Source organism: Sus scrofa, chromosome 4 (assembly GCF_000003025.6).
Source record: "Sus scrofa isolate TJ Tabasco breed Duroc chromosome 4, Sscrofa11.1, whole genome shotgun sequence".
NCBI lineage: Eukaryota > Metazoa > Chordata > Mammalia > Artiodactyla > Suidae > Sus > Sus scrofa.
Genome location: NC_010446.5, coordinates 94,222,629 through 94,243,276, shown reverse-complemented (window position 1 = coordinate 94,243,276; position 20,648 = coordinate 94,222,629). Strand labels below are relative to the sequence as shown.

Here is a 20,648-nt window from a genome sequence, read left to right as displayed (position 1 = left end):
AAGAATTCTTTAACTTTCCCTCCCTCTTGCTTGCCTACACAGGAGGGGTACAGGCATACCTCACTTTAGTAAACTTTGATTTAGTGCATCTCACAGATACAATGTTTTTTTCCAAACTGAAGGTTCACACAACCTTGCATCGAGCAAATCCATCAGCACCATTTTTCCAACAGCATTTGCTCACTTCATGTCTCTGTGTCACATTTTGGTAATTCTCACAAATATTTCAAACTTGTTTATTTTATTTTATTGTCTTTTTTAGGACCACACCGGCAGCATATGGAGGTTCCCAGTCTAGGGGTCCAATCGGAGCCACAGCTGCTGGCCTACACCACAGCAATAGCAATACAGGATCTGAGCCTCGTCTGCGACCTACACCACAGCTCATGGCAACGCTGGATCCTTAACCCACTAAGCAAAGCCAGGGATCAAACCTGTGTCCTCATGGATGCTAATCAGATTCGTTTCCACTGAGCCACGAGAGGAACTCCCTATTATTATATTTCTTGTGGTGATCTGTGATCAGTGATCTTTGATGTCACTACTGTAATTGTTTTGGAGCACCAGGAACCTCACCCATATGATACCGTGAACTTAACTGCTAAATTCTTTTTTTTTTTTTTTTTGTCTTTTTGTCTTTTTTGTTGTTGTTGTTGTTGTTGTTGTTGTTGTTGCTATTTCTTGGGCCGCTCCCACGGCATATGGAGGTTCCCAGGTTAGGGGTCGAATCGGAGCTGTAGCCACCGGCCTACGCCAGAGCCACAGCAACGCGGGATCCGAGCCGCGTCTGCCACCTACACCACAGCTCACGGCAACGCCGGATCCTTAACCCACTGAGCAAGGGCAGGGACCGAACCCGCAACCTCATGGTTCCTAGTCGGATTCGTTAACCACTGCACCACGACGGGAACTCCTTAACTGCTAAATTCTGTGTGTGTTCAGACTGCTCCACTGCCAAGACTGTTCCCCCATCCCTCTCCCTCTCCTTGGGCCTTGTTATTTCGTGAGACATACAATATTGAAATTAGGCCATTTAATAACCCTACAATAGCCTCTAAGTGTTTCAGTGAAAAGAAGTGTCACACATCTGTCATTTTAAATCAAAAGCTAGAAATGATGAAGCTTAGTGGGGAAGGCATGTTGAAAGCCGAGACAAGCCAAAAAGTAGGCCTCCTGTGCTATGCACTTGGCCACGTTGTGAATGCAAAGGAAAAGTTCCTGAAGGAAGTTAAAAGGGCTACGCCAGTCCTCTCCACGGTGCTCCAAGCCTGGGTGGAGGGCCTTACCGCCCAGTGGGGAAAACATGTAAGGAATTTGCATAAGACAGCTGTGCAGAATGGAGCTGGAGGAGTCTCATTTGTGAACTCTGAGAGGTAACATATTAAGGGATTCAGTTCTGTGTTCACCATACATAAAAACATTAACATTAAACATTAATATTATCAGGAGATGCTTCTGAGAATAACCCAAATACTCCATTTGATTTCAAACTGTAAGAGGATAGAGGCAATTGTTAAAAACTACCCAGAAGGGCATAAAGCAGCCGCTGTGCTTCCAGTCTTGGATTTAACCCAAAGACAATGGATGGCTGCCCATCTCTGCTATGAACAAGGTGGGAGAAGTTTTACAAGTATCTCCAATGAGAGTATATGAAGTAGCAACTTTTCATACAATGTATAATCGAAAGCAAGTTGGAAAGTATACTCAAGCCTGCAGCACTATGCCTACTGGGTTCCAAAACCCTGACGGCATCTCGAAGGCCATTCAGAAAAGGCTTGGAATAAAGGTGGGAGAGACTATACCTGACAAAGCTTTTCATTCTTATAGAAGTGGAATATTTAGGGGCCTGTGTAAACAGACCAATGGTTCAAATAAATGACAGCTACTATGAGGATATGACACCTAAGGACACTGAACAAATTACTGATGAACTCAAGGCTGGCAAAAATCCCCAAACCTGGGCCAAGGAGTGGACACTTCTCTTGTGAGCCAGCTGAGGGTCTTACCTCTTTGACTGAACCATCTAAAGGACCTGGCTTTGATATGCAAACAGACCTTTAATTTATATTCAACTATAAATATGTCACTGGAGAAATAAAAGGGGAGGCCTATTTCAGCAAACACATGAATAATAAAAAAAGCAAAAGAGCCTTGAAGCTTGAAGCTGTAGTGCAACAGAATCAACTAATATCCATGAGGATGTGGGTTTGATTCCTGGCCTCGCTCAGTGGGTCAGGGATCCGATGTTGCTACCAGCTGGGGTGTAGATCACAAATGCGGCTCGGATCCCGTGATGCTTGGCTGTGGCCAGCAGCTGTAGCTCTGACTCGACCCCTGACCTGGGAACTTCCATATGCTGAAAGTGTGGCCCTATAAAGCAAAAAAAAAAAAAAAAAAAAAAAAAAAAAAAAAAAGAGAGAGAAAGAGAGAGAGAGGGCCTTAATGCTGATAGGGAAAAAGTTTACTGCTCCAGACAGAAAAAACAAGCAAAAGAATAAGAATTAAAAGGGGAGCCTGAAGCTGGGGTTCAATTGCTGCAATTCCATGACAAAACTTAAATGGAAAAGGAGTTACTTCTTACAGATGAACAAAGAAAGTGGTTTCTTGAGATGGCATCTATTCCTGGCGAAGAATAGTGAAGATTGTTGAAATGGCATCAAAGGATTTAGAATATTACCTAAGCTTAGTTGCTAAAACAGCAGTAGGGATTTGTGGGGACTAACTCCAATTTTGAAAATTCTATCATTAAGTGCTATCAAACAACACTGCATGCTATAGAGATACCACGTGTGAAGGGAGAGCCAATCAATGGGGCAAACTCCATTGTTGTTTTATTTTAAAAAACTGCCACAACCACCCCAACCTTTAGCAACCACTACCCTGATCAGTCAGCACCATCAACAATGAGGCAAGACCCTTCAGCAGCAAAAAGATTACAGCTAGATAAAGACTTTTTAAAAACTGAAGAACAGTTGATTTACAGATGGCAACCATTTTAAAATTAATGTGTGTACATTTCTTTAAAGTATTAATGCTTTTGCACACTTAAGAGACTATATTATAGTATAACCATAACTTTTAAATGCACTGGAAAACCCAAAAGTTCCTTGACTTGCTTTGTTGCAATAATTCACTTTACTGCGGTGGTCTGGAACCGAACCTGCAGTATCTCCAAGGTGTGCCCGTATTATTAACAGGTTTGATTCTAATGATACCACCTTATTGCTGCCTTGCTGATCTCTAGGGTCAGGCACTAACTCAAGTGGAGCAAGGAGGCATGCCCCTCCCCACTGCCTGGCACCATCACCTCCTTCCTTGAACTCTGCTCCCAGGGCACTGATGGCATTCCTGAGCCCGTGAGGAGTGGTCAGGCTCTGGTTTCAGGTGGCAACCATCCCCTATCCCAGTGCTTTATGTGTTAGGTAAGCCTGAACGTTCCATGCCTTCTTCATCTCCTCCAGAAAGTCCGCTGCTCAGAAGGAAGAGGACAAGGAGACGGGAAGGGCCTAAAGCCCAGGTAACGATGGAAAGGAAGCGAAACAGCTAAGAGCACCTCAGTGATCTCCTGGGGCAAGCAGTCTGCACAGCTCTGGAGGACCTTGATAATCTTCTGGTGGTGTGAGGGGTTCTCTGCAAAGCAAATTTCCAGCTGCCGAAGAAACTTGCGACTCTTCTCAAAAGCCTGCTGCTCCTCAAACTGCCAGAGAGGAAAGAGAGCAAAAGAGTCACCTATACAGTTTGAGCAGGACATGTGGGTTCCCAGCATAAGAACCAAGAAAAATGTGCTGGGGGCGTGGGGGATGACAAGGCTCTGGTTGACAACTCTGAGGTGTTTTTTTTTTTTTTTAAAGACCAAGCATCAGAGTTCCCATCGTGGCTCAGCGGAAACGAATCTGACTAGTATCGATGAGGATACAGGTTCGATCCCTGGCCTTGCTCAGTGGATTAAGGATTCAGCATTGCCGTGAGATATGGTGTAGGTCACAGACGAGGCTCGGATCTGGCATTGTTGTGGCTGTGGTGTAGATGGGAGCCTGGGAACTTTCACATCCCATGGGTGCGGCCCCAAAAAGACACACACACCCAAAAAAGACCCAAGCATTTATCCACCTTGGGTCACTGGGGTCTATCAAACCAAGATAACTAACAAATCTTCTTGAATGAAAGATTCCAGAGCTCTATATCTCAGGTTGTGTACTGTGTCATGGATTGTGAGATCAGATACATTTCACAGTTTGCAAGAAATTTTCCCATATATACACATTTGATCCTTATAATGATACAGGAAGAGAGGATTATGCATAATCATCTCATTATCATTTAACTGCTTTAAGACTATCAGAATAATCTCATTATATCCTTAATTCTTGTGTTTATCTGTCATGACAAGAAACCCAGAACTACTGGGCTATTCCTCATGCTCAGACACATATTCTCCCAGACCACCATGTATAAAACTGCAACATTATCACTATACACATTTTACTGTTTATATATTTTTATAATTTTCACAATATATATTTATAGTGTATAGATCTTACTCTTTATCACCTGACTTTCCCCATGAGAATGTAAGCTCCATGAGGGCAAAGATTTTAGTCTTTTATAATTACTACATTCCTAGTACCTATAACTTGGCCTGACACATAGTAGGCATTCAATAAATATCTGCTGAGGAGTTCCCGTCATGGCTCAGCAGTAAATGAACCCGACTAGTATCCATGAGGATGAGGGTTCAATCCCTGGCCTCGCTCAGTGGGTTAAGGATCCAGCACTGCCATGAACTGTGCTGTAGGCTGCAGACTCGGCTCAGATTCTGTGTTCTGTGTTCGACCTCTAAACAGGGAACCTCCATATGCTGTGGGTGTGGCCCTAAAAAGACAAAAAAAAAAAAATTTACTGAATGAATGAATGAATGCCCATTTCACAACAGTGAGGAGTACAAGGAAACCCCCTCATTCTACAGGTAAAGAAAATGAGAGAGCACAGTTGGAAAGGAGGAGGCTCCTGTGACCGTGGGCGAGGGGAAGGCTATCTAACTGGAAGCAGCCAGAAGACTGGAACAATGCTGATCAACAGTGTTCAATCCCAGTCTTACTCTGACCCAGGAATCCCTGTGCGCTATCTTTGCCCTTCTACTTACTAATCCACAGGCCAGAGCTTGCTCAGGCAACAGGAAAGCAGCAAAGTCCTTCAACAGCTGAGGCCAGTCTTGGAGCAGAATTTGCAGGCTCTTGTAGAGATCCACGGCTGTCTGCCTCTGAGTACTTGACTCAAATTCATAGATGACCTGAAGGAAGTCCTCATACTTGCCGGGGATATGTTGCAGGGCTTCTCGGACCTATATAGGAGGATTTTCAATCATCAATATCCTTCCTCTGGGCTCCAACAAGAAATAATGGGGAGTTCCCGTCATGGCTCAGTGATTAACGAATCTGACTAGGAACGATGAGGTTGCGGGTTCAATCTCTGGCCTCGCTCAGTGGGTTAAGGATCTGGCATTGCCGTGAGCTGTGGTGTAGGTTGCAGACACGGCTCGGATCTGGCATTGCTGCGGCTGTGGTGTAGGCCGGCTGCTACAGCTCCAATTAGACCCCTAGCCTGGGACCCTCCATATGCTGCGGGTGCGGCCCTGGAAAAGACCAAAAAACAAACAAACAAAAAAACCAACAACAACAACAAAAAGAAACAATGGTACAGAGGGAGGAAGAGAAGGAGTTACTGCTAGAGAGCTCTAGAATTACCCTCTGACAGGTCTAAGATCTAACTGTTGATGGAAGACACAGAGCCATGAGCAAGGCGCGGTTCCTTTTCTGGCAGTGGGCAAAAGAAAAACCTTCATTTTCCAGGGATCACAGCCCTACTCATAAAATCAGGTAAGCTTTTCTCTCCTTCCTGACTTAAGTTCCGTTTTGAAACAGATAAGGAGCGCTTGGTATGTATATTTTAGCAAGTTACCATCTGAGGGTAAATAACACATAAATTGGGAATATTAGTAAAATATGTAAAATATTAGAAGAAAAACCCTGACTATCACTGTTTTGGTTTTTTAGGTTTTTGGGGTTTTTATTTGGTCTTTTTAGGGCCACACCCGCACGGCATATGGAGGTTCCCAGGCTATGGGTTGAACTGGAGCTGCAGCTGCCAGCCTACACCACAGCCACAGCAACATGGGATCCAAGCTGCATCTGTGACCTACACCACAGCTCACGGCAACACCGGATCCTTAACCCACTGAGTGAGGCCAGGGATCGAACCCACATCCTCATGGATACTAGTCAGGTTCTTTACCGCTGAAGCCACCATGGGAACTCCCTATCACTGTTACCTCTCTGCTCTGCAGGGGGGATAAAGGAATCAGCTGGTTACCAAAAGAATGAGATAGGGACCACTACCAGGAACAGGGTGGTTCCTGTCTCTGAAGATCACTGAGGTCCACTCCCTGGCCAGTGTACCAAAACAAAGGCCTTTCTTCTCAAGCCAAGGGCTCAGTAAAGGTCCTTCTTAGCCAACCCAGTGAAGCCACAATCTCTCAGTGATGATGGAGGAATTATCATTCCCCAATTTCTGGGTAACAGAAGGGTGATATGCTAAGGCAGCAATAATAGATCTGCTTATGACTGAACTCTGTGTTCTTGTGCTTCTCTCACACAGTCCTTTCGGTAATTCCAGGAAAGCAAAGGCAGGGGCAAAGAAGGCTGTTGTACAGCCTGAAAAGCAGACTTCATTTCAAAGAGCCCTCCCTTGAAGGAGAAGCAGTCTCATTCAGAGGGACGGGCAGGAAGAGGAAGCAGCATTTGCCTACCCTGGTCAGATACGCCTGAGCAAAGGCCAAATCCTTCTGCTCCCTGAGTGGGTCCCGCTCGAGGATGTCCTCATCATACAGCAACAGCAGCTTGGAGGTGTCCTTGCTGGCCCGGGCCCGACTGCCCCGCTTGCTGCGAGCTCGATGATTGCTCCGGCCTTTTCCAGCAGCTTTGATGCTCTCTCCTTGGAGTACATGTGAAAACGACTGTTTCTCCCTTCCTGCAACCTCTACTCTTCCCAGCCCTCCGCATGGATTACCCTCCACCCCAATCCAAATCTCAGTCAATGTCATGGAGCAACTTGGGGGAAAATGGTATGAGAGGCACTGCTGACTCTGTCAAGTTAGCTCTCTGCAGAGTCGGCAACAGAACTGCATTAACTGGGATAATAACAAGCTATTTAGCTACTGCATATTGAAAACGGAAGTCTAAACAGTGAGTATGGTCTGATGTTGGGCACCCAAGGGACTAGATGTCTTGGTGAGAAACAGGTAGCACTTTCTGAAATAAACATAGCTCTTGGCTATAGATGAGTCAAGAACCAGTATGAAAACTTGCATGATCTAAGCAGCTAATGAGAGTCAAATTTAAAATTGCTGAGCAGCTCTCCTCTGCAACAGCACCACATTAAACACCTGTTTGGGGGAAGGGTGACTGGCAGGGGGGTATCCGGAGGATTTCCTCTGGAAACCGGCACCTGTTTTACAAGCTGGCTACTCTGCACTTGTCCCTGAGACAGTGAGGCCACCTGAGACCTTCCCCGGTTCAGGCTTGCCCAACTCACCTGGTGGGGTCCTGCTGGTCTCCACTTCTGGGGCAGTCTTGGGAGAGGCGAAGGTAGTAGGAGGCTTCTCAGCAGGGTCTCCAATGGCTTCGTCTGTCATTTCATCCTCTTTCTGCAGGCTTTCCATTCCTTCTGCTTCTTCTTCCTCTTCTTCCTCTGGCTCGGAGTTCTCTTCCTGGGAGTTCTCTTCCTCCGACTCACCCTCCTGACTCATGCGTCTTTCAGATGCGAGCCAAGTCAGTTTCTCCATGGTTTCCTGCAACCCCCCATCAAAGTGTTCATGAGGGCTATAATGGCTCATCAGGTGCTGACTGCACAGAGTTTTCCGGGAGGAACTAAGGTTAATCAATTAGTCGGGGTGGGGTGGGGGTGGGAGGCAGATGTGTCTTGAAAGGGCTACCTCAACCATGAAGATAACTTTCCTTTGCCAGGGTCCATACTTTTTTTTTTTTTTTTGTCTTTTTGCTATTTCTTGGGCCGCTCCCGCAGCATATGGAGGTTCCCAAGCTAGGGGTCCAGTTGGAGCTTCAGCCACCAGCCTATGCCAGAGCCACAGCAACACTGGATCCGAGCCGTGTCTGCAGCCTACACCACAGCTCATGGCAACGCCGGATCATTAACCCACTGAGCAAGGGCAGGGACCGAACCCGCAACCTCATGGTTCCTAGTCAGATTCGTTAACCACTGCGCCACAATGGGAACTCCAGGTCCATACTTTTGACTTTTTTTTTCATTTAAATTGTGCACAGGTGATTCAATTTGAAGTTTAAATGAAATTTAAATCAATTATAGAAAGAAAATTTCACCCTTTCCCTCTCCTCTCACCTTAACTCCAAAACCATGTCCATAATACATTCAAAAGTCAAAATAAGAAGTTCCTGTTGTGACTCACTGGGTCACGAACCCAACCAGTATCCATGAGGATGTGGGCTGGATCCCCGGCCTCGCTCACTGTATTAAAGGATCCAGCACAGGTTGTAGATGCAGCTCGGATCTGACATTGCTGTGGCTGTGGTGGACGCCGGCAGCTGCAGCTCCAATTCAACCCCTAACCTGGGAACTTCCATATGCCCCACGAGCAGCCCTAATAAGCTGGGAAAAAAAAGTCAAAATAAAAATGATGGGTGTTCCCGTTATGGCACAGTGGAAACGGATCCAAATAGTATCCATGAGGATGCGGGTTCAATCCCTGGCTTCACTTGATGGGTCAGGATCCGGTGTTGCCCTGAGCAGTGGTATAGGTCACAGATGTGGCTCGGATCCTGTGTTGCTGTGGCTGTGGTGTAGGCCAGCAGCTGCAGCTCTGATTTGACCCCTAGCCTGGGAATTTCCATATGCCGTGGGTACAGCCTGAAAAAGAACAAAAAAAAAAAAAAAAAAAAAAAAAAAAAAAAAGGTTTTAGGACTATCTATAGCACAATGAGTAAGCAGGTGGCCTATTGATAAATTAAACCTATTACTGAATCCACAAACATTTCATAATATTCCCCAGCTCTCACCTGGAGTTCTGGGACAGAGAGCACAGACTCCTCAGAAGCTGATGACATCTCGTCTTCTTCATCTTGGGTAAGGTCGTCGAAGTCCTCTTCTTCCTCTTCCTCTGGAACATCCTTCTCTCCTCCAGTTTCTGGCCCAGCCGGGGTGCCCACTGACTGACCATCAGCGCTGGATAAATCTTCAGGCTTCCCGGGGGGACTGCTAAGCACCATTTCAGGGTCAGTGGCGGAGGAGGCGTTCCTTGGGGATCCTTTGCCCACATCTCCTGAGTTTCTTTCATCAGGAGGCTCCTGAGAAGCAGAAGAGGTTTGAGCGGGCTGCCTCCTCTCCTCCTCCTGCTGTAGGACCATCTGCTTCTTCACCTCTCTGGTACCACTTGCCTCTTCACTTGGGAAGCCAGTGTTCAATTCCACAGAATGTTCTTCTTTGATGTCCTCATGAGTGTCCTGCTCTGCGCACTCAGCAGAGAGTTCCTCCCCAGGGTCTTTAGGTTCCATCTTGACGATTTCCTCTAAAGCCTCAGGGGAAGAGGTCAGAGATTCTTGGAAGGCCTGAGGCAGTGGTTCCAGAGCCTGCCTCCCCTCCTCTGTTTTCACAATCGTCCAGCCATAGGCGCTGCTCTCCGACAGCTGCTCCTGGCACACCCTGTCCGGCGGTAGAGGCCCTGGGCTGTGCTCCTCCTTGGGGAAGACGGCGGCACAGAGAGGAGATGGTTCCTGAGGTTCTAATTTGGGTTCTAGGACTTGAAAGGCATTCTTCCCCTCAGCCAAAGGACAACCTATGTCCACACTCACTTGGGCCTTATCTTCAGGGGCAGATGGTACAGGAAGATTCACAGAGTTGCCAGAAACTATTAAGGGCGGGATGGAGGAGGCCACAAGGGGCTGGTTCAACGGACAGGGGAAGGAAGTAGGGTTAACCAAGAGGGTGGTGATGGGAATGGTCTGAGGACTCTGAGCCACAGTTGCACTGACGGGCTGGAGCATGTTGCAGCCGCTGCCGAGGCTCACAACCTTCACCGTGGCCGCAGGAACAGTGAAGATAATAGGTGCAGGGTGGATGAGGGGGGCAGGCTTCAGACAGAGAGAGGCCTTGGCCCCCTTTCTCCTTGAGGCTCTCCGTTTCACACACGGCTTTCGAAACCGAGAAGGACCCAGCGAGGGCAGCATTACCTTGGGCACGGGGGCAGAGGAGAGCAGGGTCTGGGGTTCAGGAAGAGGGAAGCTGGTCCTGGCCTCTGCTGGAGTGGTAGGCAGTGCTGCTGGAGACTCAAAACGCTCACCCGCAGCGACCCCCTGAGGAGGGCCGCCGGGCACTGGCTGTAAGACAGTGGCTGGCTGGATCATGTGAGGAATGCGGACCATCACTTTGCTCGGAGGGGCTTCTGCCTGAGCTGACCTCACTGGGGTCTTCCCAGAGCTGGAACTAGGCTGCAGAGAGGGGCTGGGTCTGATGAGGGGCTTCAGGACCGAGGACCGCTTCTGTCTCCAGGCCTTCCTGGAAAAGTAGTTGGCAACCGGCTTCAGCTTCAGGACTACCCCCTTAGGCAGCAACAGTGGGTACCGAGTTTCACTCCCCAGTTCTGAGCTGCCTTTGCCCAGGCCTGGCTCTGAGCTGATCTCAGCGCTTCCGGTCACGTGTCCCACCTCTCTAGCACCATCAGCTATGTGCTGCAGCTCCTCCTGGATGGACGGCAGACTGGCCTATGGGGAACAAGAACACTCAGATCTAGCACGTGCCAGAATCCGGTAAAAGTAACAGGGCCTTCTAGATATAAGGGACCTTGCCAGGGCAGTCTCAAGACAACTTTTCAAGAAGGATTTTTCCGAACAGTATCAGACATTTCTACAAGGACTACATTCCAATTATATACTCTAGAAATTCATCTCTGAATTGCCTTTAAGAACTATCATTTTCATCACTACTTTTGTTTGGCCACGCCCGTGGCATGCTAAAGATACCAGGCTGGGAATCGAACCCAAGCCACAGTAATGACAAGGCAGGATCCTTAACTGCTCGGCTACCAGGGAACTCCTTTAACCACTTTTTTTTTTTTTCTTTTTTTGGTCTTTTTAGGGCCACACCCACGGCATATGGAAGTTCCCAGGCTAGGGGTCGAATCAGAGCTGTAGCTGCCAGCCTACACCACAGCCACAGCAACGTAGGATCCTTAATGCACTGAGTGAGGCCAGGGATCAAACCTAAGTCCTCATGGATGCTAGCTGAGTTTGTTACTGCTAAGCCACAACAGGAACTACTTTAACCACTATTTTTAAAACATTACAGAATCACCTACAGGGAAGATGGAGAAGTAGGAGAAGAGAGGTGACTGAGGAAGATTTCTTAAATCCTAGTTCTACAACTAAAGCATCAGAGGAAAGGTTTAAAGTAGCCTTGACGTTTCTGCCGAGTCTCTATTGACCTTCTGCTTCGGACGTATTTCAAGGAGGAGGGCAGTACCTTTAACCAGAAAGGAAGCCGGTGTTCTTCCCTCTCTACAGGTGGCTTCCACTGATGTGGCTGGATCTCTTCACAGCACTTCATTAAGATGGGCAGCTGTTTGGTCTTCTTATAAAACTGAGTATGAAGAAATAAAGCATGAGTCACAGTCCTTCCAGAAACACTGCCGTGTCAGGCTGGGGAGGGTGGTGGGCAGCCGTTTGAGACAGACACACACACATATCCACATAGACATATATATGAACAGCGTATGCTGAAGGCTTCTGCATTTCAAATTACACTCATCTCTAATGAATAAAAATTTTACAATTACTCAAAATTTTCTGATGCGCTCCATTCTGGTCACCAGGAAGTGAAAAGTTTAGGTCACAGAGAGAAGGAAGCAGAGGATGAGAGTCATTTAAAATTTGCTCCTGGAGTTCCCATTGTGGCTCAGTGCTTAACGAATCTGACTGGGAACCATGAGGTTGTGGGTTCAATCCCTGGTCTTGCTCAGTGGGTTGAGGATCCAGTGTTGCCGTGAGCTGTGGTGTAGGTTGTACACACGGCTTGGATCCTGCATCGCTGTGGCTGTGGTGTAGGCCGGCGGCTACAGCTCTGATTAGACCCCTAGCCTGGGAATGTCCGTATGCTGTGGGAGTGGCCCTAGAAAAAGCAAAAAGACCAAAATAAATAAATAAATAAACCAAGGCACTCTCTCAAAAAAATAAAAAATAAAAAAAATTTGCTCCTGCCTAGCAGCTGCAATCAAAGTGCCTTAACCCTCATCCTGGCCACATGGAAGCTTCCTTTTAAGCAAATAATGGTGCGGAGGACATAAGAAGGGAAGGGAAAGAAGAACAGAAGGGCTGAGACAGTTCAGTTTTAAGAGTAAATGAAGAGGGGAACTGAACTTAACACTGAGAGCAAGTATCAGGCTCTGGGCTACAAGCTGAGCATATGAGTAAGAGAAACAACTCCTGCTCTCAAGGAACTCAAAGACCAGTGAGAAAGACAGTCAAGTAGAAATGTCAATAATGACATTCTATGTACTTTTTTAAGTAGAAAGATGTGCACACACACAAAGGACACACAACTCACTTAAAGAACTAAAGATTTTTCTGGAGCAGGTACAACTACAGATGAATCTTTTTTGTTGTTGTTGTTACTTTTTAGGGCCACACCCAAGCATGTGGAGGTTCCCAGGCTAGGGGTCAAATTGGAGCTACAGCTACCGGCCTATGCCACAGACACAGCAATGCAGGATCCAAGCCGCATCTGCGACCTACACCACAGCTCACGGCAACGCCAGATCCTTACCCACTGAGTTGAGGCCGGGGATCAAACCCGAAACCTCATGGTCCTAGTCAGATTCGTTTCCACTGCACCAGGACAGGAACTCCTATAAATGAATCTTTTTTTTTTTTTTTTTTTTTTTTTTGTCTTTTGTCTTTTTGTCTGTTGTTGTTGTTGTTGCTGTTGTTGCTATTTCTTGGGCCGCTCCCGCGGCATATGGAGGTTCCCAGGCTAGGGGTTGAATCGGAGCTGTAGCCACCAGCCTACGCCAGAGCCACAGCAACGCGAGATCCGAGCCACGTCTGCGACCTACACCACAGCTCACGGCAACGCCGGATCGTTAACCCACTGAGCAAGGGCAGGGACCGAACCCGCAACCTCATGGTTCCTAGTCGGATTCGTTAACCACTGCGCCACGACGGGAACTCCTATAAATGAATCTTAATGAAACAGTTTGCTACATGAGGCAGGGGAGGGCAGAACACATGTTCAAAATTCTTAATGTGCTGAAGGAACCACAAATAGACCAGTCTGGCTACAATTAAAGGAATGTGGAGACACTTCAGCAGACAAGTCAGAGGTAGGCAGGATAGGCCTTCTGTGCCATACCAAGCAGTCTGAACTCTATGCTGAAGGATTAGATAAAGCTGGCTACGGCGCCCATCTGTGAAGGAGAGAATAAATGGAGCCAGAATCAGAAACACCAGTTAGAAAGCTACTGCATTAATGCAGGTGTACCAACGGCCTGCACTAAGGCAATGGGCAAGAGAGTAGGAAATAGAATAAGAAAACCGAGGACTTGCTGACAGACAGACATATGGGGAGTGATCGAGCAGGAGGAGTTGAGGGTATCTCCCAGGTTTATGGATTGAGGAAATGGCTAGACAAGAATGTCATATGCTGGGGCCACGCCTGCAGCATATGGAGATTCCCAGGCTAGAGGCTGAATCAGAGCTTCATCTGCCAGCCTACACCACGGCCAAATCCACGCCAGATCTGAGCTGCATCCACAACCTATGCCACAGCTTATGGCAACAACAGATCCTTTACCCACTCAGCAAGGCCAAGGTTCGAACCTGCGTCCTCAGCGACACTATGTCGGGTTCTTAACCCCCCTGAGCCAAAACAGGAACTCCTGAATATATTTCTTTCTTTGACGACATTTGGGTTTTGTAAAAAATCACCAGGACGTATACATGTGTATGAATTTTTAGATTTTATTTGATTCCCATGATATATTTGTCTATCATCACAACCTTACCACATTGTCTTGACTACTGTGACTTTTAGTGCGTCTTACAATGAGATGGCATAATTGTTCTAGCTTATTCTTTGATTTTAAAATTGTTTTGACTATTCCAGGTCCTTTTATACCTGTGAATCAATTTTAGAATGAGCTTATTAATTTTCACTGCTGTGACTTTTAAGTAAGATTGCTTGAATCTGTCGTTCAAATTTGGGGAGGATGCATTATCGTAATACCAATGCTTCAAGTTTATAAACTTGAACTCGTAATACTGTGTATTTCTCTCCAATTAGTCTCCTGGAATATCTCTCTGTAATGCTGTGTAGTTTTTAGTATAATGATCATGAACTTTTTAAGTTAAATTTTTTTCAATTAAGTTTAATTTTCCATTTGTTGTTACTATATAGAAATACAATTGATTTGATATAATAAACTTACACCCCATGGGGGGAAAAAAAAAAGAATGTCATATGCAAAGAACAGATCGAAGAAGGGATAAGTTGGTGGGGAGGGGGGTTAGCTGGGGGCAGTGGCAACAACTGGAGGGTACAGAGGGAGATACAGTTCAGCTTGAGGCTTGAGTGAGGCAACTGCACTGAGAATTCCTTTAAACAGGCAACTTCCCTAAGCAGGAGCTCAGGAGAGAAATCTGGAACAAAGATACAGATTTAAAATCATAAAAAAAACATATAATACCAAAAATCATGAATCTGGTGGGACTACACATTGTGAATTGACTGTGGAACACTGCCATTTAAGGGCAGAGCAGGGGAAGAAGAGTTCAGGAAGGAGCAGCCTGAGGTAAGTGTCCTCGAACCACAGGAGATCAGAGCACAGGAGTTTGAAGAAGGAACGTATGGACTACAACAGCAACCAAAAAGTTAAATGGGAGAAGGGTGGAAAAGTATCCACTGGATAACCACTGGGGAAACATTCCAGGATCTTCATGGGTACAATATCCACATTTTCATAGGTTAAGGAGTTAAAGGGGTAACTTACTATTAAAAGAAGCAGATTGGACACGTTCATTTGGCTGTGTTCCCTCTTTTTTTTTTTTTTTTTTTTTTTTGTCTTTTTGCTATTTCTTGGGCCGCTCCCTCAGCATATGGAGGTTCCCAGGCTAGGGGTCGAATCGGAGCTGTAGCCACCGGCCTACGCCAGAGCCACAGCAACTCAGGATCCGAGCCGCGTCTGCAACCTACACCACAGCTCACAGCAACACCGGATCCTTAACCCCCTGAGCAAGGGCAGGGACCGAACCCGCAACCTCATGGTTTCTAGTCGGATTTGCGCCACGACGGGAACTCCTGTGTTCCCTCTTGAAACCCCATGAAAAGAACAGAAAGGTTATGTTTGTGTTTTTGTTTGTTTGTTTTGGTCATGGCATGTAGTGGCCTCATGTGGGATTTCAGTTCCTAACCAGGGACTGAATCTGGGCAACAGTGGTGAAAGAGCTGAATCCTAACCACTAGACCACCTGGGAATTTTTGAAAGGTAAAAGCCTACAAGGAGAGAGAGAATGGGAGAGATGGTAAAGGTAACACAATTTTCAAAGCTAAAAAGCAGATGGATGAATGGTAACTGACAGAGGAGAATCATGAAAATCAAATTCTATTTGGAGAAAGGTCAAGGGCCAACTGAATTTATGCCAAAGGCTGGCAAAAGGATAAGCTACCAGATACTTCCAGAAGTGGAGGTAAACCTGAATTAAAAACAAGTCAAGGATGGAGTTCCCGTTGTGGCTCAGCAGGTTAAGAACACAACATGGTATCCATGGGATGCAGGTTTGATCCCTGGCCTCACTCAGTGCATTAAGGTTCCAGTGTTGCTGCAGGCTGCGGCATAGTTCAAAAATGAGGCTCAGATCTGACATTGCTGTGGCTCTGGCCTAGGCCGGCAGCTACAGCTCCAACTCAACCCCTAGCCTGGGAACTTCCATATGCCATGGGTGTGCCCCTAAAAAGCAAGTCAAGGAGTTCCTGTGGTGGCGCAGCAGAAACAAATCTGACTAGAAACCATGAGGTTGCGGGTTCAATCCCTGGCCTCGCTCAGTGGGTTAAGGATCGGGTGTTGCCATGAGCTGTGGTGTAGGTTGAAGACGCAGCTCGGATCCCGAGTGGCTGTGGCGTGGGCCGGTGGTTACAGCTGCGATCAGACCCCTAGCCTGAGAACCTCCATATGCCCCAGGTGCAGCCCTAGAAGACAAAAAGACAAAAAAAAAATAAAAAGTTAAAAACAAATAAATAAATAAAAACAAGTCAAGATGAGGAGGACAGGTTTTGAATCTGTTGAAAAGGCAATTGGACCCCAAACGCCACCTGTTGTTTGACGGAGCCAGCTTCTCCCCCTACCCTGGCAGAAGCATTGTGAAAAAAATGGTCTCTGAAACAAGGCTGTGGGGTATAGTTGAGGGAAGGCGTACTATGCCAATCAGATATAGAAAACTCCAGCCTCCTTCTTCTCCGGCTTTCCCACATTCCCTCTTCCATCTGCTATTCAATGAACAAAAACAAAAAATAGCTGCAGGTAAATTAATGAAACTAGAACACACCCTCGTACCATGCCCAAAAATAAACTCAAAATGGCTTATTAAAGACTTAAACATAAGACATGATACCATCAAATATCTGAAAGAGAACATAGGCAAAACATTCTCAAAATAAATCTTACAAATGTTTGCTTAGGTCAGTCTCTTAAGGCAATAGAAATAAAAGCAAAAATTAAACCAAAGGGACCTAATCAAACTCACAAGCTTTTGCACAGCAAAGGAAACCATAAACAAACAAAAAAGACAACCTATGGAACGGGAGAAAATAGTTGCCAAAGATGTAAACAACAAGGGCTTAACTCCAAAATATGCAAACAACTCATACAACTCAACAGCCAAAAAGCAAACAATCCAACCGAAAAATGAGCAGAAGACCTAAACAGACATTTCTCCAGAAAAGACATATGGATGGCCAATAGGCCCATGAAAAATGCTCAGCATCACTAATTATTAGAAAAATGCAAGTAAAAACTACAATGAGGTACCACCTCACACTAGTCAGAATGGCCATCATTAACAAGTCAACAAATTAACAAATGCTGGAGAGGGTGTGGAGAAAAGGGAACCCTCCTACACTGTTGGTGGGAATGTAAATTTGTACAACCACTATGGAGAACAGTATGGAAGTACCTCAGAAAACTAAATATAGAACTACCATATGAGGAGTTCCCGTCGTGGCGCAGTGGTTAACGAATCCGACTAGGAACCATGAGGTTGCGGGTTCGGTCCCTGCCCTTGCTCAGTGGGTTAACGATCCGGCGTTGCCGTGAGCTGTGGTGTAGGTTGCAGATGCGGCTCGGATCCCGCGTTGCTGTGGCTCTGGCGTAGGCCGGTGGCTACAGCTCCGATTCAACCCCTAGCCTGGGAACCTCCATATGCCGCGGGAGCAGCCCAAGAAATAGCAGCAACAACAACAACAACAACAAAAGACAAAAAAAAAAAAAAAAGAAGAACTACCATATGATTGAGCAATCCCACTCCTGGGCATACAGCCAGACTAAACTTTCATTCCAAAAGATACATGCATCCTATGTTCATTGCAGCACTATTCACAATAGCCAAGACATGGAAAACAACCTAAATGTCCATCGACAGATGAATGGATTAAGAAGATATGGCACATATATACAATGGAATATTAGCCATAAAAAAAAACAAAATAATGCCATCTCTCAGCAACATGGGTGAAATTAGAGATTCTCATACTAAGTGAAGTCAGGCAGAAAGAGAAAGACAAATACCATACAGTATCACTTATACGTGGAATCTAAAATATGGCACAAATCTAAAATCTACAAAACAGAAACAAAGTCATAGACATAGAAACAGACCTATGGTGGCCAAGGAGGAAGGGAGAGGAAGTAGGATGGACAGAGTTTGGGGTTGCAAACTATTATATTTAGAATGGATAAGCAATGATGTCCTACTGTACAGCACAGGGAATTATATCCAACCTCTTATGATAGAACATGATGGAAAAGAATATTAAAAAAGAATGTATATCTGTACAAATGAGTCACTTGCTGTATAGCAGAAGCTGGCACAATACTGTAAATCAACTATAATTTTTAAAATGTTTTATAAAAGAGAGAATAGAACAGAATAGAAAGCCCAGAATTAAACCCACGCACCTACAGCCAACTCATCTATGACAAAGGAGGCCAGGATACACAATGGAGAAAGGACAGCTTGTTCAATAAGTGGTGCTGGGAAAACTGGACAGCCACGTGGAAAAGAATGAAATTAGAACACTCCCTAACACCATACACAAGAATAAACTCAGAATGGATTAAAGACTTAGATATAAGACCAGACACTATAAAACTCTTAGAGGAAAACATAGGCCAAACACACTCTGACATAAACGACAGCAACATCTTCTCAGATTCACCTCTTAGAGTATTGACTATAAAAACAAAAATAAACAAATGGGACCTAATCAAACTTAAAAGTTTCTGCACAGCAAAGGAAACCCTAAACAACACGAAAAGACAACCCACAGAATGGGAGACAATCTTTGCAAGTGAATCAACCGACAAGGGATTAATCTCCAAAATTTATAAACACCTTCTGCAGCTCCATACCAAAAAAACAAACAACCCCATCCAAAAATGGGCTGAAGATCTAAACAGACAGTCCTCCAAAGAAGACATACAGATGGCCAAAAAACACATGAAAAGATGTTCAACATCACTCATCATTACAGAAATGCAAATCAAAACCACTCTGAGGTACCGCCTTACACCAGCCAGAATGGCCATCATCCAAAAGTCTACAAACAATAAGTGCTGGAGAGGGGCTGGGGAAAAGGAACCCTAGTACACTGTTGGTGGGATTGTAAATTGGTGCAACCACTGTGGAAAGCAGTATGGAGATTCCCCAGAAAACTAAAAACAGAACTACCATTTGATCCAGCAACCCCACTCCTGGGCATTTATCCAGAGAAAATCACGACTCGCAAAGACATGTGTACTGCGATGTTCATTGCAGCACTATTTACAATAGCCAACACATGGAAACAACCTAAATGTCCATCGACACAGGAGTGAATCCAGAAGATTTGGTACATGTACACAATGGAATATTACTCAGACATTTAAAAGGAATGAAATACTGGCATTTTTAGCAACATGGATGGACATAGAAATTATCATCTAAGTGAAGTCAGCCATACAATGAGACACCAACATCCAATACTTTCACTGACATGTGGAATCTGAAAAAAGGACAGACTGAACTTCTTTGTAGAACAGATGCTGACTCACAGACATTGAAAAACTTATGGTCTCCAGAGGAGAGAGTTTGGGGGATGGGGGATGTGCTTGGGTTATGGGATGGAAATCCTGTGAAATTAGATTGTGATGATCATTATACAACTACAGATGTGATAAATTCATTTGAGTAATAAAAAAATAATAATAATATAAAAGTAAATAAATAAATAAATAAAAATAAAGAAGAAAGAATGGGGAGTTCCCGTTGTGGCACAGCAGAAATGAATCCGACTAGTATCCATGAGGATGTGGGTTCAACCCCTGGCCTTGCTCAGTGGGTCAGGATTCCAGTGTTGCTGTAGTGTAGGCTGCACAAGTGGCTCGGATCCCAAGTTGCTGTGGCTGTGGCTGTGGTGTAGGCCGGCAGCTGTAGCTCTGATTCGACCCCTAGCCTGGGAACTTCCATATGCCTCGGGTGTGGCCCTAAAAAAGAAAAAAAAGAGAGAGAGAATGAATGGCTAAAGGGAAAAAGATTCAAGGAGTATTATATTTTATTTATTTTTTTGCTTTTTAGAGCCGCACCTGTGGCATATGGACGTTCCCAGGCTAGGACTCAAGTCAGAGCTACACCTGCCGGCCTACGCCACAGCCACAGCAACTGAGATTCAGGCCATCTGTGACCTAAACCACAGCTCATGGCAATGCCAGATCCTCAACCCACTGAGCAAGGCTGGAGATTAAACCCACATCCTCATGGATACTAGTTGGGTTTGTTACTGCTGAGTCACAATGGGAACTCCTCAAGAAGTATTTTAAAATTTGAACAAACTTTTTTTTTGGAGGAGCAATATCCATAACAGAAAATGATACTCCAGAGAAAAATACTGGATCACTGTCCTTTGAAAGGCAAGAGGACAATTAACCTAGTGCACAGGTGGGAGGAACTAGCCTTAGGTAAAAGGCTATTCGTTGAGACTAAGAAGGAAAAGGATGGGCTGCCCACAGGCGAGATCTTTGGTAGATCATGCAGGGAGTGCTTACTTTAATGATGTTGTCAGGAGCTCTGCTCAAGTTGAGGTTCTTGATTCGCACTGTCAGCTGGCGGGCAGTCTTGCAAGTGAGAAGGTACTTGCTGATTAGAGGCTTAGGAAACTTAGTCCCTTCAAAGTGCTTCAGTCCTAAAGCCAACAAACTGAGAAAGGGGCAATAACATGCAATCTCAAATCACAATCCCTCTGCGATTCTCAATTCACAGTCCCCTCCCAAACTAACTCCACATTCTACAATCCACTTATTCTTTTTCTTTTTTTTTTTATAG

The 20,648-nt window shown here is 45.5% G+C and overlaps 1 protein-coding gene and 1 pseudogene across 11 annotated transcripts in view; one reads left to right on the top strand and one right to left on the bottom strand.

Annotated features, from left to right (window-relative positions):
• Nucleotides 1–20,648, bottom strand: part of GON4L (gon-4 like) — an 86,899-nt gene that overhangs the window by 5,509 nt on the left and 60,742 nt on the right. For all 11 annotated transcript variants that reach the window (XR_002343424.1, XM_021089699.1, XM_021089703.1 and 8 more), the window contains 7 exons: nucleotides 20,372–20,522; nucleotides 11,548–11,664; nucleotides 9,090–10,790; nucleotides 7,591–7,846; nucleotides 6,806–6,990; nucleotides 5,144–5,341; nucleotides 3,554–3,697 (listed from right to left, as the gene is read on the bottom strand). Coding sequence is in view for 10 of the 11 variants with exons in the window: in XM_021089699.1 (XP_020945358.1) it covers nucleotides 3,554–3,697; nucleotides 5,144–5,341; nucleotides 6,806–6,990; nucleotides 7,591–7,846; nucleotides 9,090–10,790; nucleotides 11,548–11,664; nucleotides 20,372–20,522 (2,752 nt within the window). In the remaining variant the exon portion in view is untranslated. The remainder of the gene's footprint in view (nucleotides 1–3,553; nucleotides 3,698–5,143; nucleotides 5,342–6,805; nucleotides 6,991–7,590; nucleotides 7,847–9,089; nucleotides 10,791–11,547; nucleotides 11,665–20,371; nucleotides 20,523–20,648) is intronic.
• On the top strand, nucleotides 1,114–2,296 carry LOC102164029 (annotated as a pseudogene).